This window comes from Gopherus flavomarginatus, chromosome 3 (assembly GCF_025201925.1).
Source record: "Gopherus flavomarginatus isolate rGopFla2 chromosome 3, rGopFla2.mat.asm, whole genome shotgun sequence".
NCBI classification, from domain to species: domain Eukaryota; kingdom Metazoa; phylum Chordata; order Testudines; family Testudinidae; genus Gopherus; species Gopherus flavomarginatus.
In genome coordinates, this window is record NC_066619.1 from 229281748 (window position 1) to 229309379 (window position 27632).

The window sequence follows — 27632 nt, forward strand, 5'->3', positions numbered from 1 at the left end:
GATGTATCTTCCACAAGAGCTAACCCAAGGCAGTGGAACTCAGTGCTTGTTGCCATAAGAATGTTCACCACCATGACCATGTTCAGAAATAAATGAAAAACCATTTCTTTATTTTTCCCACAAAAATAGTCTCCATCACATCACCATCCTTATACTTTATTTTTAAAAATAACTAAGCTAGTTCCTGTTGGTAGGGCTAGAAAGGAAAGTGGGTTAATTTTTTTCTTCTTTAGAAAGGTGCTAAGATATCACAGTGATGGAAGACAACATACAGAAAAAGCCGTCCGAGTGCTAGTTATATATAGTCACAGAGCACACAAGATCCAAGACTAACACACAAAATGCCATGCTTTTGCAAAATGTAGCCAGATTCTAAGACATGTTGCAGATGTTTTTGAGATGATGGCAGAGAAGTATTAAATCAAAAACACTGGAGAAGAGAACAAGTCAAGCTCTTGCCTCTGACTGTTCTTGATGTAACATTATGGTCTACTGAAATATCCTACAACAATGAGAAAACTCATTATCTCACTTGTTCTGAGGGAGTGAGCAAAAGTAAAATGAAATAAAAGGCAGAATGTCAGAAGAGTTTCAACTTTATTTCCTCTTGTTGGAAATGCTGCTGATGAGATTTTACCGCATTTAACTTAGGGGGGAAGTTTACAAAGTCGGAAGAAGAAAATATATTCTTAGATAATCAGGATATCTTTCTCTTGACATGGTAGGAAGTCTTTTTCCATTTATGTATCATTTATAATGATTTGCCAATGAATATTAAGAAAGAACAAATGTAATAAAATGAATTATCTTTACTGAAATACTATGTAGGCATGTTAATGAAACTTAAAATCTTTTAGTTTGAGACACCAAACATTTTTTACATTTGCCAATATACAGTAATCAAAGATTTTAAGCATGTAATGTAGATTAGTATGCATCCTTCCATGTTTTGAATGGGGCTTCGAAAGAGGATGGAGATAGGCTCTTCTCAATGGGGCAGATGACAGAACAAGGAGTAATGGTCTCAAGTTGCAGTGGGGGAGGTCTAGGTTGGAAATTAGGAAAAAACTATTTCATGAGGAGGGTGGTTGGACCAGATGACCTCCTGAAATCTCTTCCAACCATAATCTTCTATGATTCTGTTTTGGGTAGCAGGTAGCAGCAGTTTAAGCTGCTCTACTTCAGGGTATGGTCATCCCTGGCTATGTGCGCCTCTGGTTGGTAGTACCTGATTAAGGCTTCTGCTCAGGGTAACAAGTGAAGGCCAATGACAAACTCAGCAGATGAGGGCCAACTTCCCCAAAGGTAGTGAAGATGAATGAGCCATGACTATGGATGTGTGGATCGCATAGTGCAGAAGAACCAGATATTCATAATGGTTGTTCATGCCCCCAGAAACCAATGAAATTTGAGAGACTAGTTCCTAGGAAGTGGGATGGTGTCCCCCACATATGAAATCCCTCTTTGTCTCCCCGCCTCAACAAGACACTGTGAAATGAAGGGGAAAAAAGCCATGACAGACTGTGACAATAGCACCAGTATTAAAGTTCCTGCTATTATTGACTGCGGACAGAGAGGCGTGCTCTGCATGCATAGGACAAATGCAACTCAAACCTCTCATAGGAAAGGCGCAGCCCCAATGACCCCAACTTCCTGGAAGTCCAAACCAGATTTGAGAGACATTTTCACCACATGGAACATATTAACCCTGAATGGCATTGGGACATGACAGTTCATCAAAGAATTTATCTGTTAAAAGATTGTAATCGTCAGCATCAAAGAGTCTTGTCTTCCAGAAAGCAATCAAGTTACTGTAAAAGGAGCAACCATCCTCCATGCTGGTTGTCCACATCCAGCTCAAAGTATGGCACTTATTATTAGACAGCAGCTAGTATAGACTTTAACCATATGGAACTCCATCTCTCCAGGCTTACTCTTTGTTTGGCTCCAACATCTTTGTGGACACATCTGTCATTGTAGCCTATGAGCCAATAGAAAATGCATCATCTGTGGAAAAGGACACATTCTGCCACCAGCTAGCAGCAAATATCCATTTAATTCCACCACATGATAGTCTACTAGTGCATACGGAATATGACATGAGTGGCTATGATTGAGCTGGGGAAGTATGAAGGGCCTTCCAAAAGTTACAGAATGGACCATACTGCTTGACCTGGTGGCATTCCACTCCAACTGCTGAGAGATGCCTGGAACCAGTGAGCATCAGACTGCATCAACTGTTCTTAGAAATGTGGCCATCATGCAAAGTACCAGCAGAATTGAAAGATGGCCTCATAGTGCCCTTGTACAAAGGCAAAGGATCTCACTCTGAGTGTGGCAGCTACAGGCCAATCTCATTGTTACTGGTCTCTGGAAAGGTCTTTTATCATATTCTGCTTCGTAGGATGCAGCCACTCTTTGACAGACATTGTCCACAACAATCAGGGTTCATTGCTGGGTAGCTGGCAATGGATGCTGTCCTTACCCTCTGGCTTCTGGCAGAGCTTCACCAAAAATTTAAACACCCACTACATCAAATTGACTTCTAATTTGGTTCACAGGCCAGATTTTGGTTCACACTGAAAGGAGCTGGCATTCCAGATATTCTAAATCTACTGCACAATCTTCACATTGATACTAGTGAGAGAGTGTGTGTTGGTTCACAGATTCACCACATTGCTATACAATCTCAGCTGCGTGGCTGCAATGCATCCTCACCCTGACCACTCTGTCATGTGATTGACAGGATACTTGGACTTGTTGCACCACACACTGGAATCAAGATTGGTCAAGAAATGTTCTCAGACTTAGCCTATGCCAACGATGCTGCCCTGCTCGTGGAAAAGTCAGCAAAAGTTGTGGAATTTCAGCACTGTCTTCCAAGGTCTCCAAGATGCTGCCCAAAGTGTGGGGTTGAATGTCTCATGGTAGAAGACCAAGGTACAGAACCTTGCAGGTGGGCTACCAGAATCCCTGGTGCAAGTGGGGTTGAGTACAATGGGTAGTGCTGACAAGTTCATCTACCTAGGCTGCAAAAAGAGTTTAAACGGTCACAGCAAACCAGTCATCCACTGATTAACAGGTCTCACTGCTTCCTTCCTGAAGTCTATGTTTATGGAAGGAAAACCATCTGTGCTGAGACAAAGTTCAGGATCTATCAAACCCGTACTACCTGTATTGCTATAAAGGTCAGAAACTTGGACCCTCTTACAAGCAAACTTGGAGCAGTTAGAGACATTCATTATTCACTGTCAGTGCCAAATCCCAAATGTTCTGACTTTGTGCAAAATGTCATAATCCTCAGAGCTCTGACCTTCTTTCAGGTGCTCATTCTATTCAAAAGTGTTACTGCACACTATTCTGCCATGTCACCAGGACGGCCAAACACAATCCGGCCCACCATGCCTCAAACTTCCTATTGATGTACACCCCGACTCTACTTGATGCCTACTGTGGGGGTGCCCTAGCAATTTCTGCATGCACAGGGTTGAGCCAGATCTGCGAACTTCACTACACAATGCCCGGTGCTGCCTTCAGCTATGGTCACTCTGGCTGGTACAATGGGTTCTCAGTAAACTATGCGTGTTGACTCAACTTTCATGTTATTAAAGAAAAAAAAAATTAAGAATCTGAAAATCAATTGAGGTGATATGTACACATTGTCTGTTGAAAAACAGTGACAGCTGTGAACAGAAGAACATAAGAACAGCCGTACCTGGTCAGATCAAAGGTCCATCTAGCCCAATATCTGTCTACCAACAGTGGCCAATGCCAGGTGCCCCAGAGGGCGTGAAGCTAACAGGCAATGATCAAGTGATCTCTCTCCTGCCATCCATCTCTATCCTCTGATGAACAGAGGCTAGGGACACCATTCTTTACCCTTCCTGGCTAATAGCCATTTATGGACTTAGCCACCATGAATTTATCCAGTTCCCTTTTAAACATTGTTATTGTCCCAGCCTTCACAACCTCCTCAGGTAAGGAGTTCCACAAATTGACTGTGCACTGTGTGAAGAAGAACTTCCTTTTATTTGTTTTAAACCTGCTACCTATTAATTTCATTTGGTGACCCCTAGTTCTTGTATTATGGGAATAAATAAACAAGTTTTCCTTATCCACTTTCTCCATATCACTCATGATTTTATATACCTCTATCATATCCCCCCTTAGTCTCCTCTTTTCCAAGCTGAAGAGGCCTAGCCTCTTTAATCTTTCCTCATATGGGGCCCTCTCCAAACCCCTAATCATTTTAGTTGCCCTTTTCTGAACCTTTTCTAGTGCTAGGATATGTTTTTTGAGGTGAAGAGATCACATCTGTACACAGTATTCGAGATGTGGGCGTACCATGGATTTATATAAGGGCAATAATATATTCTCAGTCTTATTCCTTATCCCCTTTTTAATGATTCCTAACATCCTGTTTGCTTTTTTGACCACCTCTGCGCACTGCGTGGACATCTTCAGAGAACTATCCACGATGACTCCAAGATCTTTTTCCTGACTCGTTGTAGCTAAATTAGCCCCCATCATAATGTATGTATAGTTGGGGTTATTTTTTCCAATGTGCATTACTTTACATTTATCCACATTAAATTTCATTTGCCATTTTGTTGCCCAATCACTTAGCTTTGTGAGATCTTTTTGAAGTTCTTCACAATCTGCTTTGGTCTTAACTATCTTGAGTAGTTTAGTATCATCTGCAAACTTTGCCACCTCACTGTTCACCCGTTTCTCCAGATCATTTATGAATAAATTGAATAGAATTGGTCCTAGGACTGACCCTTGGGGAACACCACTAGTTACCTCTCTCCATTCTGAGAATTTACCATTAATTCCTACTCTTTGTTTCCTGTCTTTTAACCAGATCTCAATCCATGAAAGGACCTTCCCTTTTATCCCATGACAGCTTAATTTACCTAAGAGCCTTTGGTGAGGGACCTTGTCAAAGGCTTTCTGGAAATCTAAGTACACTATGTCCACTGGATCCCCCTTGTCCACATGTTTGTTGACCCCTTCAAAGAACTCTAATAGATTAGTAAGACACGATTTCCCTTTACAGGAACCATGTTGACTATTGCTCAAGAGTTTATGTTTTTCTATGTGTCTGACTATTTTATTCTTAACTATTGTTTCGACTAATTTGCCCGGTACCGACGTTAGACTTACCGGTCTGTAATTACCGGGATCACCTCTAAAGCCCTTTTTAAAATGTGCTATGTTCACATTTCAGTGAAGATTTCACAGTAAAAAAGATGTTTCTACAATTATTTCTAGCAGGTATGTTCTTAACCACCCACTCTTGTATATTTAGAAGCTTTCACATATATGCAGCACTAGTTATTTTTCCCTGTCCCAAAGGTGGGGGAAAATTCTACTCATTAGAGTTTGTGTATTCAGATCTGAAGTATTTGTGGTTTTAGTTTATATAGTATGTGAAGTTTCTTATGGAATGTTTTGACAGAGTGATTTAACCATTATAATGAATAAGGGTATTGCTTATCCGTGCAGTAGAGAGAGCTTGTTTGAGAGTTGGTCTGAGATGTGGAATGAACTTCCACAGGAACTAAGGACCATCATAAACCTCATCATCTTCTACTCCAGGTGCATTAGCTTTCCTGGGCCCACTACAAAGAAATTCAGTCACTCACAAACACGTCCTTTGACCTGTAAAGTGCAGCACAGCTGCTAAGACAATGGGTCAGTTACTTTTTTACATGTATCCAAACATCACTGTCTTTTTACTCATAGAATCATAGAATCAGGCTTGGTCCTGCTCCCATAGATATCAATGGCAAAATACTCATTAACATCAAGAACAGCAGGATCAAGCCAATGTTTTGAACTTTTAAAAATACCTGGTACCTATAATAATATAAAAGTGGATTTAATAACATAAAAGATTACCTGTATGGATAGCCATGGTATTTGGAGCGGAATATCGACAGCAGGAAGCTGAAGAAGAAAACCACCAGTCCCAGTCCTACCAGGCATATTACTGGAAAAAATATTAACTGTGTTTACTAGCATATAAAAACATGGAAAAGCTTAACATCTAGAGTCTATACTAAAAATACTATTTATGTCAATCACAAAGAAATTTGGCATAGTTCAGTACTCAAGTTTTGATATATTGCCTTATGATGTCCAGTATCTTCTAACAGGGCATCAAAACACACCTGGAAATTATTTATTTGTGGTTATTAAAAAAAACTTATTAGTATAAGTGTATTATTGAGGCAAAAGGAACAATAGTTTGCAACTTTTGGATACAAACAAATTGCTGGAGACTGTGGATATAGAAATCTTTGTAAATTATACATTTCAGGCAATGTAATGTAATGTATATTCCTTTGATTACCCCCCACACCAAAAAAATAAATAATCAATTAAACTAATTCAATATCCCTGTGACATTTGGGATAATCAAGAATGTTCAATATAAATTGGAATTTGAACAATCAGGGTTGTGTGGAAAAAAAATCACACTATTTCTATTGAAATAAATGGGAGAAACCATTTGTTTTAGTTCATCTGTAAGAAAAGGGGCAGAGAAAGGCAGAAGAGTGAGATTGAACAAATACCTTATTGAACGCCAGGCAGGTCTAAACTACAAATTTGCATTGGTGCAGTTGCACCGCTGTAGTGCATATGAAGAAGCTGCTCTAAGCTGTCGGGAGAGAGCTGAAGTCAAAGGGCATTTTGCCAATGACTTCCATGGGAGTAGGATCAAGTTCTAAATGCTGTAAGCGGTCACATTGTGGGGGTCTGGCAAGGGGCCAGCTCAGCTGCAGGAATGCCTGAAGGAATTCTTCCTGACTCAACATTTACATGAGAAACTAAAAAAAAATGAGGGCTTGATATTGAAAGGTGGTGATCACCAAAAACTGAAGGCAGTGGGAGATGCAAACATTGAACACTTCTCAGAGTCACGCTCTAAACATGTAGAATTTCAGTATCTCAATTAAATTATGATTGAAGCTTAATATCATATTAGGCTCTGATACACAAAAATCGCTGTTTGAAGGACACTGAAAGACATCTACCAATATTTTCATCGATAAGAGCTGATGCAAGGACAGTATACCTGTCACCTTCAAGTCCTCATGCCTAGTGTGGAGCTCTATGTGAGTATCGTCATTTCCACAGTTGAGTAACTTTATAAAATTAAATCATTATCTAGTAATAATACACATATCATAGGATTGCATCACAAGATAATTAGCCCATTTTTTATTAAAAAAGAAGCTGGTAAGTGCTAGTTCAATAAATATGATGAGACTGTTAATTTAATGGACTTGACTAGCCATAATAGGAATTTTAACATTTTCAAAAAAACACTTTAGCAATTATGCTATAATAAATATACAGTTTGGTATGTTACAATTGACATATCAGCTCTTTAAATGGCAGATGACAGCTGGCAACTTTCATTATTTCCTCATTTCCTTTTAAACCAGAAAACAAAATGTGTTAGGACATTTTCAGACACTGCTTCTCCCCATCACTTAAGGGCCAGGTTTTGCCATCCTTATCAGATTGAGTAAAACTTTACTCTCTGAGCATTAACATTTATTTCTGTGGAAATGCTTGTAAAATAAGGTACTATTCATCATGAGTAAGAAAGGCTGAATCTGGAACTAGTGTAATACAGACTCACAAATCCAAGAAATACATTCAGAGAGATACAGTCAAAATTTAAACCAAGGAATTGTCTATTTTGACATTGATGGTAAGTTAGGGATGGAGGACAAATTTTTCAAAATTATCTTAGCAGCCTATGTCCAATTGAAGGAGACCTGAGAACCACTGTAGATAGCTTGATGAAAGGGGAGGATAGTGCAAAGACCTCCCTTTTTACTGGGGGATGAGGAAATACCTTGAATAAAACCATCTTCCCCTTTCCTGTGAGGGGACCTCTTCTATGGAGCCAAGAGCTAAGATGACTGAACCTTCTGGTGTAGAGTGCTCTCAGGAGATGGGTCCCTGAATAGAGATAGGGAGAGTTGGTGGGTAGGTGGGCAGGAGAGGAAGTCAAGTGTGTAGCCCATCTCTACAATGTCCAATACATACTGGTCTGAAGTGATCAGAAATGGCACAAATGAGACAGATGTATGCCATACAGAGGACATGGTCAAGGCTGGGTAGTGAGTGGCATGCTGTCTTTGGGAGTGGAATCAAATCTGCTGCCTGGTTGCAGAGAATGAAGGACAGTGGGATGTAGTGGCCACTCCTGAGGGCCTTATCCCAGAAGTCTTCTGCCCCTTTCTGGCATACTGGTGTGGTCTATAGTAGAGGGCCTGCTTAAATGCTGAGACCTGAAGTGCTGTCTGGGGTGATGGCTGGGGTGCAGCACCCCAAGGACTTGAGTGTGGCTTTTAGTTCTTCAGTGATTTCATGGCCTCATCCATCTTATCATGAAACAAAGAGCAACCTTTAAAGTGCAGGTACTCAACTGTGGTTAGCAGATCCTGGATGCTATGTGCATAGCATCTAAAGCCACCTGGAGGACTGTTTTAGAGACTAGTTTCCCTTTGAACACCAAAGTCTAGAACTCACTAAGAGCTTCCCAGTCTCGGGGTCCCCTAGGGACATCTGCTCTCTCTGGCAGCTGGGCTCCTACTGAGCTTTGAGGGCCAACCTTTATAGTTCTGGGTCGCCGCCTGACCCTTTGAGGGGCACGCTCAGAGCTCCCTAGCTCTGCCCACTCTGGCCTCTGGCTGGGCTCTTCCCCCTCCGGGACGGAAGGGAGCCACGCCGGCTCACTACAGTCCTCCAGTACAGCTGATGCCTAGTGCAACAGGGCTTCATCTGACTAAGACAAGGAAGTTTTGGCTGGTACCTGCTGAGAGACCTCTGACTCCTGTGATTGCAGTTCCTCATCTGGGCCATGCAGAAGGGATGGTGCTCTCCCATCCACAGGGAAGCTGGCCTGAACCTAGAATATGCTAGGGATGGTAGGCCCAAGACAAACTTAGGCATCCATACAGTCCACAGCTTAAAATGAAATGGCAACGGAGGCTGGGTCATGGTTCTGGTATGGATCAGTACTGGTATCACAATTTTCTTGAAGCTAAGCTCCCCTACTCGGTGGAGGTGGTGTGTGTGTGGAGGCGGTGTGTGATCCTGCTGAACCCCTGGATATGGTTGGGGATGACTGTGGGCCGTCATCCAAGGATGACAGGTATCACTCTTCTGGGAGCAGGGGAGCTCTCACTGGCATAGGCGGCACCAGCACCAAGCCTGTGGATGGCCTTCTGTACCTCTTCTGTCCTGAGGACCTCTGTTCAGCATCCAGTCGATCCCAGTGTTTTTCCCACACCATGGCTAACTTAGAGGGTGCCTCATTTTGAAGATGCATAGGGCACAGACCTTGAGGATCTACAGGACCTCTGATCCCCTGACAATCTGGATGCCTTGGAACTAGGGTCTGAATCCATTCACATGGACTTCTTGAGAAGGGATACTCTAAAGCAAGACTCCCTCGAACACTGGTTCCATTTTGAGAAATAACTTGCAGATCAAACATATACCCAGAATATGCCTCTCAACAAGGCAGAGTAGACACCTTGTTTGATCACCACTGAGAGGTATGAGGCCTTGTAAATGAGGCAGTGCTTGAAACCCAGGGACTTGTGGTCTGCCAAGCAGAACTGAAGGTGGTACTGGTCCTATTGATAACCTGAGGTCCCATTGGTCCTGAAGACTATCTAAAGAGGTAAGTAACTCTGAAATAACCTGCTGTAACACACCATGGCAATAAGAAGGAACTGAGTGTGAGGCAGCTCTACCCTTTATACTCTCTTTGAATGCATGAGGAAGCAAAGGATGCATGCTCTGTCCCCCAGTCACAGCTAACTAGAAAGTTTTCTAATGCATCTGCATTGGATGTGCACTTATTAGCTGTGGAATTATACGGACTATCACTCAAACCACCACCAGGATTATCAGCATTAATGGCTACACATTTTTGAAGGGTTGCTAAATCTTAGGCTTCATGTTTTAAACAATCTCTAACTGTAGCAGAGTGAATCTCTGCTCCTGCCCTGAAGGGGTTAAAACAGCCCTGGCAAGGGGCCGTAGCTGGAGCCAGAAGCTGGGGCTGATGGCCGGAGTGGCCGCAGCTGGGGGCCACGCCCCAAACTGAGCCACAGGGCCTAATAAGAAGGCCAGGGAGCCAGAAGCAGCAGAGAGTCTCCCTATGCCTGTAGAGGGAGAAGGGCCTGGCTGCAGAGAACCAGATAAGGTACTTAGGGTGAAGCAGGGCTGGGGAAAGGTGGAGGAGCTCCTGTCTGGAGAGCCCCAGGCTGCTACCTAGTGTTAGGCCAGAAGGTACTGGGGGTGGCAAGGTGCAACCCAGAGATAGGTAAAAGCAGCCAGTCCAAACCTCCTTTGCTGATGATGAGAGGCTAATACTGCAGTCTGCCCCAGAGTGTGGGGCTAGTTAATGACTGGGCAGTTGCCAAGACACTGAGGCAAAGTGGGGATAGAGGGTGGGGGGTTCCCAGGAGGGGGAAACCCCAAAGAGAAAGGGGTCACTGCCAGGGGGCAGAACCCCACATAAAATGGGCACTGGGGTCCAGGGAGGGACATGAGGCCAGTAGCTGAGAACAAGGTGGATCACTGGCCTGCAGAGGGTGCTCTAAACTGGAGTTTGAGCTAATTCCCTGAAGCAACCAGCAGGAGGTGCCGCGGGGGTGAGTCCACACATTTACACTAACCATAAGAGATTAGGATGAGAACTATTGTGGGAGCACATTATACCTCATCTGCCTACTGAAAAGCACTGAAACATCTAGTACTGGCCAGTGTTGGAGACAGGTTGTTATACTGAACTAAATGAGTCTGATCCAGTATAAAATTCCTGTGTTCCAATGAAAGTCAACAGGGATTCAAAATGCCTAAATCATTTTTGAAAATAGGACTTAGATGTTTTTGAAACTCCTACCTTAAGTCTCACTGACTTCAACAGGACTTAGGTGTCTATATTAATTAGGTGCTTTTGAAAATGTTACCCTTTGGCTCCTAAATCACTTAGGACTTGTCTAGACACAAAAATGGCACTGCTTTAACTATACCCTTATAGTTAGAGCAGTGCAACCCACCTAGTGTGGATGCAATTATATAAGTATAAAAATGTTTTATACTGGTATAGCTATTTCCATATGGGAAGATCATAAGGCCTAAGCTATATGGGTATAAGGAATTTTTATGCTGCTATAAATGTGTCCATACTAGGTGTCGGACTTTTATTATTTTCTAAAATAAATCACATCCCTAACTGAAATAGTTATACCGATATAAAAACTGTGTGCAGACCAGGCCTTAAGTACTTTTGAAAACTTTAACCTGAATGGCAATTCTAACCTTTGTGTTCATCTCAAAATGCCTACAATAAGTAAAATTCAGAGACCCTGCAAATTCTACTAAATAACTTACTTCTCCTTTTTCCAACATCTCCTTTGGAAGTAGCAGCTTCATTCAGAAGGACCATTCCCATGGTGATAGCAGCATCTATACAGTTGTCGTCAAGGAAACAGCAGAAATATGGATGTCTCAGAAATCCATGAGAGTGCATCTTTGAACTAAGGTTTCCATTTTCTATAAACTAAAAATATCAAAAATGCCCTATTCCATAAAGAGACTGAAAATTTATGCAAAACTGTAGGGAGACAAATATTTAGATGTAGTGATATTTTCCATTAAGTAAGCTGCATTTAGTGATATTTTCCATTAAGTAAGCTGCATTTATTAATCTACTTTGTGTGTTATTAAAGTTAACAACTTGTAGCTTTACATAAAACTCAAAACATTTTAGAACACAAATAAGATTTGAAAGATTTTAAAGGGATCAGGTAGGAGCAATGATGCTTTTGTATTTATGTAAATATTATAAAAACATAAGCCAAACTGTGAAATCTAAAAAGCAGAAGTAATTTTACTAATGCAGAATGAATACTGGCAGAAAACACTTTCAGTGTACATACATACAATTCTGTTAATTCATTGATTAATTAATTGACGCAAACTGAAGCAGTTGACTGCATGCAGGACACTCTTTTCAATGCTTTCAGATTTACAGGATCTCTCTATGCTGAAATATTGGTTAATATTTTGTTCAGCCTAGAAACATCTCCATCACGAACATTTTTTTCCACTTGCATTTTTTATTGTCTAATTACAAGCTTTACAAGTTCAAACAAGTACATAATGATAAAACAACTTAACTAATTTTAGCATGATCCTCAGCCATTCACTTACTTGTTTGAAGCTATAGTGAAAAGGAAGTTACTACTGTACTTAACATCTGTTCTGAACAGGAGGCATACATGAATGCTATATTGAAAGATGGAGTGCATAATGCATCATGGAAGCTGTATTTGTAATCAGCCATTTAAAGAAATAAGAACTTCACTGGTACACTATGTACCCAAAGATATTTTATGGCCAATATTATTTTTGCCGAAAAAAGCTTTGGTTAACGTACTTCATTTGAGGGTAACAAATTATTCATCTCGTTTTACTGTTTAACAACAATATATTAACCTGCTACGATCTCCTTTGTGTTTTTATTCCAAAATACAATTGAGAGTATTTTAACATCTGTTGCTCACATAGTAGCATAACATGTGTCCGTCCATCTCCAACTATCCTCTCCTCTGAGCCCTGGCTTGTCTTGGTGCTCTATAATTGCTTCCACAAGCACCTCTTATTGAAGAGATCACTTGGATAGAGGACTTCATTAGAATATCACAATTCTATCCACCCACTTTTCAGAATACTGGAACTATGTTCCTGGGAATGACAGCTAGGAGCTTGCCATCACCTCTGAGTTAGTATACTGATATGGATATCAAAAAGCATGACTGATTTACATGCCTCTGGAGGGGCAACCCAATGCAAAAAGATACTTACTTCTCTAATGAGTGAAAAACAGAATTTAAAACCAAAGGTAACTCTCTATTACAGTATGGAAATAAACAATTTTGTTAGTGTTACTATTCCAGGGTTAGGTGTAGGAGAAGATAGACCAACTATAAAATTAAAGAGGAGAAATTTCTACAGACTTATGGGATAAATGTACAGCAGACACTTCAAACACACCACATCTATGAACATCACCTGTATCCAGTAACATACCATAAAAAGCTCTAAAAGGCTCTCTGGAGCATCTATCCCTTACTGCAGTGAGTCTTAACCAGAAGTATGTGCACCTCTGGGGGTATGCAGAAGTCTTCCAGGAGGTACTCAACTCATCTAGATCAGTGCTTCTCAACATGGAGGTTGCAGCTCTCAGGAGGTCTGAGGATGGGTTTAGGGGGATCACAGGGCTGACATTACAAGATAGCAAGCAATGCAACTGCCCATGGCCCCATGCCACAAGGGGCTAACAAAGCTAAGTTACATGGTTCAGGCCTGAAGCCTGGGGCTTGTCAGACTTCAGACAAGGTTCAGTAGTGGAAAAACAGGCTCAAGTATCACAGTGAAATGTAAGCACAATATTTATATTCCAATCAATGTACTTCATAATTATATGGTAAAAATGAGAAAGTAAACAATTTTTCAGTAATAGTGTGCTGTGACACTTCTGTATTTTTATGTCTAATTTTATAAGTAAGTAGTTTTTAAGGGAGGTAAAACTTGGGGGTACATGAGACAAATCTGACTCCTAAAAGGGATACAGTAGTCTAGAAAGGTTGAGAACCACTGCCCTATTGATTCCATTGAATGCATACCTTGGTATTCTTCATACCTGACCTAGTTTATTTTTGAGAAATAAAATTTATGTCTGAAGTTTTAGTTAAAATACCTAATTTCTAGGGACTTAAGCACATTCTTAAGCACTTTGTCTACCTGCTTAAAGTTAAGCACATGCTTAAGTGTTTTGTTCCCATTATCAGCAATGGAAGAAGGATTAACGGAAGTTGAAACTAAACAATATTATGACTGTATGAGCCTCTACTGTATCTGTGACAATAAGCAGAAAGTATTGTAGAAATGCAAATAGCATTTGAGTGGGGGGGGAGAAATAAAATTCTAACAAACCATCAGGACTAATCCATGTCACATTTTATTATGATGACACTTGTCAAGGTTTTTTCCCCACTTTGAACTTTAGAGTTCAAGATATGGGGACCTGCATGATTACTTTTAAGCTTAATTATTAGCTTAAATTTGGTACGCTACCACCAGCCAGAAGTCAGTGTCTGGCACACTTTCTGTTCCCCCAAAACCTTCCCCCCAAGACCCAAACTCCTTGGATCTTAAAACAAAGAGGAATTAACCATCCCCCTCCTCCTCCCCCACCAATCCCTGGTGAGTTCAGACTCAATCCCTTGGATTCTAAAACAAGGAAAAATCAATCAGGTTCTTAAAAAGAGAGCTTTTAATTAAAAGAAAGGAAAGGTAAAAATTATATCTGTAAAATCAGGATGGAAAATGCTTTATGGGTACTCAGATTCATATAGACTAGAGGGACACTCCCCCACCCCTTAGCCTGAGATTCAAAGTTACAGCAAACAGAGGTAAAAATCCTTCCAGCAAAAACACCATTTACAAGTTGAGGAAACAAACAGAAGACTAATCTGCCTTGCCTGGCTATTACTTACTATTTTGAAACATGAAAGACTGATTCAGAAAGATTGGGAAAGCCTGGAATGATGTCCCGTCTCTCTCAGTCCTGGGAGTGAACAACGAACAAAAACAAAAAGCACAAACAAAGACTTCCCTCCACCAAGATTTGAAAGTATCTTGTCCCCCTATTGGTCCTCTGGTCTGGTGTCATCCAGGTTCACTGAGCTTCTTAACCCTTTACAGGTAAGAGAGACATTAACCCTTAACTATCTGTTTATGACAACACTATATTGCTATTTGGAGATAGAGTGATGGGATAAAATACTACATCTCACTTAGCTCTCTATTAAGTTTGCTCATATGAAGCGGTCAACTGCTTTCAGAAACAATCAGCAAAGTGGAATTAAATTTCTGTAAAGAAAAGAAATAATACTGCCAACACATAATCTCATTATGTAGATAAAGGAATTGTATTAAAGTATTAAAAACTGCACATATTAAATAGTGCATAGTTTTCCAAATTTCAGCTTAACAAGCTTTCCCTAAGGGTGCAGAATCTGGGCTGTTTCACAGTGAACCCTACTCAAATTATTGCTTAGCTTCTCATCTAATAACTATTACTCCATCTAAATACGAATAGCAAAAATTAAGTTAAACTCATGTCCCAGGTTTGATTGAAGTTGGAAAGAACAAGGATATTCACAGATAAGACTGTTCTGACCTTAACTCACCTCTTTGTGCACAAGAAACGAGCAAAGAACTCAAGTAGATAGCACACTCCTATTGCAGCCTAAGTAGCTGCCATTATTCAGAATTCATTACTGTTTAATATCAGACAGTGTTACGAGGTTTTCTTCCTATTTTTTATTTTTTAAATGAACAGAAGTGAAAATGACAAAGAAAAAGAACATCAAAATAAAACTTTTCTGATCTAGTTCATGAGTCTGTTGGGCCCAGTGATTTAGCTGCTGAAAGTTTTGGTTTCTTAAGCTTATATTGAAATGGGTCTTTGGAAATGTAGCGTCAACTTTTAGCTCTAATTGTGTGCATGTACACTGTTACCTCAATATAACCCCACCTGATATAACACGGTAAAGCAATGCTCCAGGGGGGCAGGGCTGTGCACTCCAGTGGATCAAAGCAAGTTCAATATAACATGGTTTCATCTATAACATGGTAATTTTTTTTGGCTTCCAAGGACAGTATTATATCAAGGTAGAGGTGTACTTGCTACTCACTTCATCCATTTGCTGAGGGTGTGTTCATTAAAAGCAATATATACCATACACAGTTTATATATAGAGAGAGTTATACACCTATCTCATAGAGTTGGAAGAGACCTTGAAAGGTTGTTGAGTCCAGTCCTATGCCTTCACTAGCAGGACAAAGTACTGTCCCTGACAGTTTCCCCCCCGGCAGATCCCTAAATGGCCCCCTCAAGGATTAAACTCACAACCCTGGGTTTAGCAGGCCAATGTTGAAACGATTGAGCTATCCCTCCCCCTCCAGTTAGAACTTTATTTTCCTCTCCATGACATTTTGGGACTGATCCTGCTTTACTGAAGTCTTGCTTACAAGACTCCTGCTAACATGTCTGAGAATGATGTTTGCCTTTTTTGCAACATGACTCATATTTAGCTTGTGATCCACTATGACTCCTAGATCCCTTTCTGCAGTACTCCTGTGCGACTGACTGTTCCTTCTTAAATGGAGTACTTTTCATTTGTCTTTACTGAACTGCATCCTGTTTACTTCAGTTTGTCCAGATCATTTTGAATTTTAACCCTATCCACCAAAGCATTTCCTCCCAACTTGGTATCATCCACAAATTTTATAAGTGTACTCTGTATACCATTATCTAAATAATTAGTTTGAAGATATTGAACAGAACTGGACCCAGAACTGATCCCTGTGGGACCCCACTTGTTATGCCCTTCCAGCATGACTCTGAACTATGTATAACTACTCTCTGGGAATGGTTTTCCAACCAGTTTTTCACCCACTTTATAGTAGCTTCAGCTAGGTTGCATTCCCATAGTTTATTTATGAGAAGGTCATGCAGGACAGGATCAAAAGCTTTACTAAAATCAAGATATACCACATCTACTGCTTCCATCCTATCCAAAAGTCTTGTTATCCTGTCAAAGAAAGCTACCATGTTGGTTTGATGTGATTTATTTTTGACACATCTATGTTGACTGCTACATATCACCTTATCTTCTAGATGTTTGCAAACTGATTGCTTAATTATTAGCTCCATTATCCTTCTGGGTACAGAAGTTGAGCTGACTGGTCTGTAATTCCCTGGGTTGTCCTTATTTCCCTTTTTATAGATTGGCTCTATATTTGCCTTTTTCCAGTCTTCTGGAATCTCTCCCATCTTCCATGACTTTTCAAAGATAATTGCTAATGGCTCAGATATCTCCTCAGTCAGCTCCTTGAGTATTCTAGGATGCATTTCATCAGGCCTGGTGACTTGAAGACATCTAATTTGTCCAAGTATCAGAGGGTAGCCATATTAGTCTGGATCTGTAAAAGCAGCAAAGAATCCTGTGGCACCTTATAGACTAACAGACGTTTTGGAGCATGAGCTTTCGTGGGTGAATGCATCTGAGGAAGTGGGTATTCACCCACGAAAGCTCATGCTCCAAAACGTCTGTTAGTCTATAAGGTGCCACAGGATTCTTTGCTGCTTTTAATTTGTCCAAGTAATTTTAACTTGTTCTTTCCCTATTTTAGCCTACCTCATTTTCACTGGCATTCATTATGTTAACAGTCCAACTACCACCAAACTTCTTGGAAAAAACTGAAACAAAGAAGTCACTAAGCACATCTGGCATTCCCACATTTTCTGTTATTACTTTCTCCCCTTCATTGAGTAACAAGGCCTACCCTGTCCTTGGTCTTCCTCTTGCTTCTAATGTATTTGTAGAATGTTTTCTTGTTATCCTTTATGTCTCTAGCTAGTTTGATCTTGTTTTGTCCCTTGGCCTTTCTAATTTTGTCCCTACATACTCGTGTTGTTTGTTTATATTCATCCTTTGTAATCTGACCTAGTTTCCACTTTTTGTAGGACACTCTCTTAATTTTTAGATCATTGAAGATCTCTTGGTTAAGTCAGGGTGGTCTCTTGCCATACTTCCTATCTTACTACGCAGTGGGATACTCTCCTCTTGTGTCCTTAATAACATCTCTTGGAAAAACTGCCAACCGTCTTCAGTTGTTTTTCCCCTTAGACTTGCTTCCCATGGGATCTTACCTATCAATTCCTCGAGTTTGCTAAAGTCTGCCTTCTTGAAATCCATTGTTTTCATTTTGCTGTTCTCCTTCCTACCATTCCTTAAAATCATGAACTCTACCATTTCATGATCACTTTCACCTAAGCTGCCTTCCACTTTCAAATTCTCAACCAGTTCCTCCCTATTTCTAAAGCAGAGTATAGAACGAACCAAGAAAGATTAAACAAAAAGGGCTGGAGACAAAGATGCCACTTGTGTTTCTGCTCCAGTATTCTTTTTACAAGTGAGAAGACTGGTGGTGTTTCTGTCCTTGTAATATTAGGTCTGGTAAGGGGGGATACCTGCTTAACCAGATACAGTGCACACTGAGACACCCAGCAGTGCTTTTAGTATCTTTAATTTTAGCTTGGTCACAAACAAACAAACAAACAAACAAAGGGCTGAGGGTGGGACAACTTTTCCAGGTGCCCCAAGGAGAGTCTGTCTAGGTTCCAGAGAGATGGACCAGGGGAATGAACCAATGTGTCATGTCAAAACAAAACAAACAAAAAAATACTGCACTTTTTTTTGTGTGGCTCACCCACCTCCCGCCACAAAACAAATACTTACATAGTCACTACTAACAAACAATAACTGAAAAAGAATTACAGTGCCCATCAGCAAGTACTCTTTCTATAAGTACTTCCTGTTTCCTTGTCTCCTTTTACTTTTATTCCATTTTTCTACAGTTAGGAGAATCTCACTTTTGTGCAAAGCAGAAAGCTCTTTGGGTGAGGTAATGTCAAGAGAGTTCTTTTGCTGTGGATCTTTAGCCAGCCTTATTTGTTGATTTTTTTCAGCCTCACATCATTGCTTTTTAAGCTTCAGTTGCATTGTTACACTTCTGCTTCAGCTGTTGCTTTTTAGCTGCAGTCAATATTGTTGAGTTTAGGCTTCACATGGCTGGCTTTTAGCTTCAATGACAGTAGCTTCACATCATCACATTTTAGCATTGGGTACATCATTTACTTTAACTCCACCATGATGAGTGAAAAATTCAATCATATTGAATTGTGTTTTCAGTGCTATCACTGGCTTCATATCATATTAGCTTCTGTCATTATTTTCAGTCCTTATTTCCAACATTTCCTAAGTCATCTTGCTTTTTTTAAAAGAATAAATATATGCCACAAAGGAGAATGTCCATTCTATTTAGGAAAACACTTTTCTACAATATAATTTCCTTCTAACACAATAGAATTTAAGTTTTTGTAGTCATTTATCTATATCTTGTCCATCTGAAAAAAAGAAGATGACATCACAAGCTCTGTAGATTTTCTTGTTTTTCTTTATCTTCTTTACAGTGCATTGCAGGAATGTAACATTCAGCTAATTTTGCCAGAATATACAATGGTTCCAAATTCCAAATAATGATTTCAGAAAAATACCTGCATAATGTTTTGTTTTTGTTGGGGGTTTTTTAGTGTAAAATCCAGTGTAATCTTTTCCTCTATTCATTTCTAATTTAGAATGGTTTAAATTTTACATATTTTTAAAGATCCTGATACCCATTTTCCCAGTGGACAGAATCTGCTCACAGGAATTGACAAGACATTATTCAGTGAGTACACTGAAAAATGGCACTGAAAAGTTTGATACTGGAGGAGAAACAGCTTTATATTGGCATAACAATAATAAGCAGGTTCACCTACAAAATCCAGGGGAAAAATAGGTCATTCAAATAGTAAGGGTTTGTATTTGAACAGACACCCCAAAATAAGGATGTCTAGTGAAAAATATCTGGAGTATAGAAATAATTAGGGACAGCATCAACAAATGCCCCAGAGTATACAGAGATCATTAACCTTATTAGTAGGGCTGTCTATTAATCACAGTTAACTCACATGATTAATTCAAAAAATTAATGACTATTAAAAAAATTGCAAATAATCACAGTTTTAATAGCACTGTTAAACAATAGATTACCAATTGAAATGTATTAAATATTTTGGATGTTCTTCTACATTTTCAAATATATTGATTTCTATTACAATGCAGAAGACAAAGTATACAGTGCTAAATTATTACAAATATTTGCACTGTTAAAATGATAAACAAGAGTATTTTTCAATTAACTTCATACAAGTACTGTAGTACACACACTTCATCATGAAAGTGCAATTTATAAATGAAGTTTTTTTTGTTACATAAATGCTCTCAAAAACAAAAAAAAAATTAAAAAAACTTTACAGCCTACAGGTTCACTCAGTCATATTTCTTGTACAGCAAACTGCTAAGACAAACAAGTTTGTTTACATTTATGGAAGATAAGGCTGTCTGCTGCTTATTTACAATGTCACCTGAAAGTGAGAACAGGCGTTCACATGACACTTTTGTAGCCAGCATTGCAAGGTATTTACCTGCCAGATATGCTAAACATTCGTATTCCCTTTCATTCTTTGGTCACCATTCCAGAGAATATGCTTCCATGCTGATGTTGTGCCTTAAAAAAATTATGCATTAATTAAATTTGTGACTGAAATCCTTGGGGGAGAATTGTATGTCTCCTGCTCTGTGTTTTACCCACATTTTGCCATATATTTCATGTTACAGCAGTCTCGGATGATGACCCAGTACATGTTATTCGTTTGAAGAACACTTTCACTGCAGATTTGAAAAATGCAAAAAAGGTACTAAAGTGAGATTTCTAAAAATAGCTACAGCACGTAACCCAAGGTTTAGGAATCTGAAGTTCAGCCCTACTTATTAGTAATAAGCTTTTGATGGTTTCTATTATCATACTCTAATAGACAATACCATAACTATCAATTTCACCCAAACCGCTCAAGAGAAGGAGAACTGGATGGGTCAGAGGACTGGTAATACAATATATCATTCAGATCTTTCTACTTCCTGGTGGCTTGCAGCTTCAAATTCCATCCCAGGAGTGGGATTAAGCAGTTGATTCCATCCTCCTAGCCTGTTCCTTCTTGACTCAGAGCCCCCCAAAGCCCTTTCACTTCATCCAATTCAATCCCCTTACCCCCCGAGCTCAGAAACAACTCTCCCACACTCCTATTCAGTGAGACTGAACACTCTTCTTCCTATCTGATCTCTCTAGCTTAAAATGTGTAACAATTCACGTAACAGTCTCAGACTCTGTACAACTCCTTCAGCTGACTGTGCTAGACAACTTAAGATGTATCCTTTTCACTTGTGCTGCTGTGAAAAAAATGCCAGTCAAACTGAAAATAAATTTTAAAAAGCCAGAAACTGTAAGCCCTCCACTCCCCCTAAAAAAGTTGAGGACAGAGTGTTACCCAACATCATGCACCAGAAGTATGTAGGTAAGGTATTAATGCAATCTTTGATTAATGAAAATATTTTAGTGGCAGCAGAATGGGAGAGATTTTTCTCCAATCTCATAGGTTTATGGAAAAAAGCTTTAGTCAACCATAAAAAAAATCTATCCTATATTCCCAAATCTTTCCTGGGAGTGCACTCTCTAGCAGTTTACATTCTGACAAGATATTGAACAATTGCAGAAACAGATTGCTCCTAAACAATGAAGGCAGAATAGAGTTTTGGTGTTTTAAATGAACTTGCTAAGTACGAACATTAAAAATACTGGTTGTTTAACTGATTTAGATAAGCCTTATGATGTGTATTATCCAAATTTTGTATTATCCAAAATATGTCTGAGTGTAGTTTCTTTGATGAACCTTTTAAAAACAATTCTTCCTCAAATTTTGATATTTCCTCTGGATTTGTAAATGATTAATCAGTATCTTATAAATCTCAATATCCTTCCCCTACATTTTCTGGTTAGCATAGCTTGTTATCCTACCAACTATGAAATTATTGCTAGCTCTCAGACTATTTTGTAATTTGCTCCTACAGCTTTCCAACCTCTGGGGCATGCAAGTCACACAAACACATACATACGCATCCCTATGGTTCGTTAAGCATTGAGCATTAGAAGTGATTAAGCAAGCTGAAGAACTTTATTACTAGTTGAAGAACTTTATTACTAGCTGTAACTTTCAAATACAAAACTCAGACACATTGCCACGAAGCTAACGGTACTTAGGCTAGTCATGACTAAGGGTTTGTAATTCTATACTCACTATCTCCCACTTTTCAAACACATTTCCTCATTTTCAGACTGGTGCATCATTCTGCTAATTTTTCCCCCAGTACAAAATATTGACTTAAAGTGCGCGCGCGCCCACACACACACACACACACACACTCTACCTCTCTTCAATCTCTTCGCTCCTTATCCCTTTTCTTTGCCCTCATTTGTACAACTTTATAATGAATACACTATGAATACATTAATGTACACATTTTATCATCAAATGTGTTCAAATGAGTCCTGCTGAAGTCACTGGGAGCCAAGTGTGCATCCAAATGCAGCCTTTGACCATAAGGTTTTTTGCCTTGCTTAGCCTATGCAGAATATTTTGCAACAATATTGATCCTTTATCAGCACTGACTATGGAAAAATGCCAATATATCGTCCTTTAAACTATAGTGGCCAGTGAAGTCATAAAGAGAGCATGTGACATGGAGAAAAGTATTGCACCAAATATAGTATCACACTTCTAGCCGTTCAAATATGAAATAATTAAATTGCATATTGTGATGGTTAAATGCTCAGTATAAGGTTATAGAGCTACTGTGCATTTCAGTGACTCCTAATGATGTTCAGAACCCTTCTTGAAGGGCAACACTATGAAATATTTTAAGAACCAAGTAGTGGGAAAGCGGAGAGATAGGAGGAGAGATCATGAGACAGACTCCTTTAACTAAGTAGTTGGCAGAAAGACTGAAGAATCCACATGGTACTTTATAAAATTTTGGTGGATAATTTGGCAACTAGACAGTAGAGAACGTGCATTAATTTGTCATCTTGGTGGCCGAGATCTTTTGATCAGAAGTCTTTACTGAACTCAGTTAAAAGTTCCACCTCACAACTGATGCTATGATATAGCTTTGTGGTTTTAGTCCTATTTCTTCTCCATTACATTTTCCCCTCTCATTCTCTTAGTACTATGGTGATGAGTGTAATATAAAAACCTATATAAAACAATCAATCAATCATACTACTACAAAAGTTCAACTTCATTATACTATTCCCACTCTCTGTGGTGGCCATATTCTGATACCCTTATTCTTGTCAAATAGTACCTTACTCCACAAGCATGCAACTCAGTATATATCAGAGTCTGGCCCTCAATGGCTACATTTTCACTTGCTGTATGGACTCATAGAAAGGGGCCTTAAAATTAATCCCTTTTGCAGGAAGAGTTCCTCATCCTCGAAGAAGAACTCCATGCACTTCAATAGAACTCATTCTGCAGGAGCAGAAAAATCTTGCAAGACAGATTTCAGACAGATTTTTTGCTTTGTATCTGATAAGCTTCCTTTCTCTTTTTCAATCATTTTGTCTAACATCCACCTACACAGTACTATGCTGTCACTTTACATTCTGACTTGACATACTAAGCTATCAAATTTAAAAGACTTCCACTCCTCCTTAGTTACAAACATTTTATCAGCATCAAATGTATTTAAGTTTACGATAAATAATGAAAAAAATGACTATTGGGTTAATAGTTATTGCGAAATTCCTATAATAATGACCTTAAATTTATCTCTTGCTATACAACTAAGTAATTTGCTTAATAATGGAAAAACCTTTTGATAATGAAAATATGTTTGCATCTTTTAGAGACTTAATCTGCATTATGAGGATTACTATTGCACAAGCAAAGTATTAAAGTGACAAATTACTTTTATCTTAAATGTTGCAGCTCCAAAAAACTGAAACAAGAAGAATTAAAAAAAAAATCTTCAGGTAAAAATGTGGTTTGGTTTTGACATAAAGGACAAAGCAGCACTTAAAAATATGTTTGCTGTTTGTCAGAGTGGGAATCCAACTGTTCTCTTGTTCACAAAGGGTTAATCCTGACTTCCCCTTCCTGTCTCCTTATACAAGAGTTCAGTAAAATGTATATTAGAAGGCTGCTGAAGAGAGAAAGAGATGGAAGAAAATGCTGGGTATCAGATGGATTTGCAGGGTTCCTAGGCACTGAGGGATGGGTTGATCCTCAAGTTGGGAAAGAGCCTGAAACTTTTTGCTAATATTACCTTGTTTTGATTTGTGTTTATAAAGATTCCTTCCTGCTGAACTGACATTACTGTCTGTTACTATATTTTGCAACCTTAATAATGTTCTTTGACCACATTTCTTTATAGAATTTAGATAAAATGAATACATGGTGTAGTATGGTGCAGATATTTTACAAGCATGAGCTTGAGGTGGCCCTATTACTCACAAGTGGCAAAGCCACTCATGAATTATGAGAGTCATTATTATTGCAGTAGTGCTAAAAGAAGACATGGCCCCTTGCAATGAAAAGTTTGACCTCAGAGGACAGGGAGGAATAATCTGTCTCTGAAAGCATACATGTAGGATACATGTAGGAAACCACTGCCAAGTCTTTCTCCCTCAGGTATTTCTAGAATTCCCATTGCCATACTAGCTGTCTGTCAAATGAACAGGCAGAAGAGCACAACCACATGGAACGTGGCTACTACCTGAGAATATCCCTTAGCAATTTCTGTTCTGGAATGGTCCATCTGTAGTTTTTGCAAGCAGCAAGGTTAGGTAGCACTAACTTTTTTGCCAAATTCCTGGTGCTGATTGTTGCTTTTTTCTTCAGTTTTTATATTTTGGCTCAATACATAATATCTAGTTCTCATTTCCTAAACCAGGGAGAAAAAGCTAAATTCATGCGTTCTACTGACAACCTACAGGCAGGGCCGGTGCTTCCATTTAGGCAACTTAGGCGGTCGCCTAGGGCGCCAGGATTTGGGAGGGCGGCATTTTGCCGCCCTCAGTAGCAATTTGGCAACGGGGGGTCCTTCCACACTCTGGGTCATTGGCGGCAACTGTGTGGCGGGTCCTTCACTCACTCCGGGACGAGCCGCCGAAGTGCCCCGAAGATCGGGAGCGCGGAAGGTCCCCCCCGCCGCAGAATTGCCGCCAACGACTGGGAGTGCGAAAGGAGCCCCGCCTAGGGCGTCAAAAACCCTGGCGCTGCTTCTGCCTACAGGCTACTCCCACACAACGGAGTTAGTCTTCTAGGACAGTGGGAATATTTTCCATTTCCCAGTCTCTCTACTTTGGGGCAATGGAGGACTGGCACAAAACTAAAGTGTTATATGAACCATCCTATTTGGCAAAGGATTATTATGGAATGCTGTAAGTTTGAGGGCTAGTCTTCACTGCAGGGAGATCGACACTGCTGCAATCGATGCAATTTAGCAGGTCTCATGAAGACTTGCTAAATCGATGGCAGAGCGCTCTCCGGTCGACCCCGGTACTCTAGCTCTCTGAAAAGAGTAAGGAAAGTTAACTGGAGAGCATCTCCCATTGACGCAATGCAGTGAAGACACTGTGGTAAATTGACCTAAGCTACATCAACTCCAGCTACATGAATAATATAGCTGGAGTAGTGTAACTTAGGTCAACTTATCCCCGTAGTGAAGACAAGCCCAGAAGACAAATTTAAGATGCTTGTCCTGACCTTCAAAGTCCTGCATACCTTAGCCCCTGCCTACTTTTCTGGATGTCTCTATCCATTCACTGCTATCTGCCCACTTTGCCCAACCTAACCCTTATGATGAGCTATCTCTTATGGACAGACCTAAACTCACCATTGTGTCTTCTTTAATATAGTACTTTAAGGGCTGGAATTGTCTTCCTGGCCTGATCAATCATACTTGCTCTCTCGTCTCCTGTTAATCCTCCCTTAAAGTACACTTCTTCCAAGAGATCTACGAACTCTAGTCCTCCCAACAGAGAAAAATAAATATTAGAAAACCTAAACAAACCATGGCATTAACATGGCACATTGTGATGTGGCTCGGCCGTGGTTTGTCCCTCAGCGGGGCTGTGGGGTATCCCACCGCCTCACTACCAATAGTCTTAAGCCCAGCCCTAGGGCAGGGCGGGTCAACAAACGCCGAGTCCAAATGCTCAGGCCCTCAGGCAGGGCCGAGCAGCAATAGTCTTAAGCCCAGCCCTAGGTCAGGGCGTGATAACAAACACTAAGTCAGTATGCTCAGGCCCTCAGGCAGGGCTGAGCAGCAGTAGTAGGTTTCGGCCTCCTCGGGCCAGGGAAAGGGGGAGTCTGCCACCCATGGAGGGGTGGCAGGGGGGATGCAGGCCCTCCCACTTCACTGCGTCCCAGCCTGGGGCCCTAGCAGCGGCAGAAACTTGCTGCTGTCAGTGGGGATCCTGGTCGCAACACATTGACATTGGCTCTGGCAGTGCTGCAGCCAGACTGGGGTCAGCTGCCCCCGGGCTACTTCCACTCTCCCCCTCATCAGATACCTGAGTCCTCATAGCGTCACCAGCGGTCTCAACCACCATCAGCTCCTCTGGGTAAGTGTGCGAGGGTGAGCTCAGCGGCTCCTCGGGGTAGCTGGCCAGAGGCAGGCTAGGCTCTTCCTCGGGGTAGTGGGCGCGGGGCAGGCTTGGCCAGTCCTCCTCAGGGTAGCGGGCGAGGGGTAGGCTCGGCTGGCTGGGTGTGAGCTCCAGCTGGCAGCGGCTGCAGATGTCTGGTCCCGGCAGTGTCTGGGCTCCTACTGTGCTCTGTAGATCAGCTTTTATACTTCCAGGTCTGCGCCATGACCTCTGAGGAGTGGGTGCAGGACCCGGCGGCTCCGCCCACAGCGGGGTTGGGGGAGGTTTGTCCCTCAGCGGGGCTGTGGGGTATCCCACCGCCTCGCTACACACATGCTAAACTTAACTGATCAATCACATTGTACTTGGATTCATCCCATCACTTTTATATGCATTGTGCAATCAGTTCAATCTTGCAAAGACTTACGTGAAGTTAACAGGACTACTCATGCGAGTCAAGTTATTCATGTGTAAATTTTGCAGGAATGAGCCCTTGGATTCAAAGCAAGGACACTGTATTATGTCTGTAAATCATCTAGCAAATTGCTGTTTCCAAACAGATTAATTTAATATCTATTTACTAATAAATACAGATGTCAGTCTAGATAAAACTATTTCATGGACATTGGTACTTAATAGTTTATTGTGTGGTATGTGTTCACTCTTCTGCTGGTACATCTCAATTTCTGTGCTGATTTATTAATCACTGTCTTACTACTCAGGGAAGTCAAAATACATATATAATCCCACATAAAACAAGCTATTATTTTTGTAAATTACATACAGTAGCTTGCAGCAATGATCATCCAACTGACGATTCTGACAAATATAAAGCTTCGTTCTCTATTGCACATGATAAGCTACTGTTGCTCCTGGAAAGGAAATCAGGATTTTGTCAATTTAATGAGAACCGATGTTGAAAAAAAATAGTATATTATTATAGAAGATTAAAAGTGATCTCAGCTAAAATTATTCTGACCTCCATTCTGCATTGATTTTCTTCTGCAAATATGTATCTTTAGATATTATGCATTAAAAGAGAGACAATTGTAATTACCAGTCTACGGCTGGGAATGATCTCTAATGAAGTATGAATTTTGGCAAGTTTTTCCTTTCAGTTTTTCCCATGCAATAAAAAAAAAATACATTGAGTCCAATTCTTCTCCTCCTTTTTATCAGTTTTACTCTACTTAATTCAGTAGAGTTACTCCTGATTTACACTAATATGAGAGTTTATATAGTACAGAAACCTGATAGTTTAAAGTGCCACAATGAGTAGGAACAATTTTGGCAATTAATTGATCTTTGATTATTAGCAGGTAAATATGCCCAACGGCCTGTGATGGGATGTTAGATGGGATGGG

General features: G+C 40.2%; 1 protein-coding gene across 5 annotated transcripts in view; it reads right to left on the bottom strand.

Annotated features, from left to right (window-relative positions):
- TUSC3 (tumor suppressor candidate 3) overlaps nucleotides 1-27632 on the bottom strand; it is a 498607-nt gene that overhangs the window by 218860 nt on the left and 252115 nt on the right. For all 5 annotated transcript variants that reach the window (XR_007773580.1, XR_007773581.1, XM_050947920.1 and 2 more), the window contains 2 exons: nucleotides 11437-11511; nucleotides 5905-5995 (listed from right to left, as the gene is read on the bottom strand). Coding sequence is in view for 3 of the 5 variants with exons in the window: in XM_050947920.1 (XP_050803877.1) it covers nucleotides 5905-5995; nucleotides 11437-11511 (166 nt within the window). In the remaining 2 variants the exon portion in view is untranslated. The remainder of the gene's footprint in view (nucleotides 1-5904; nucleotides 5996-11436; nucleotides 11512-27632) is intronic.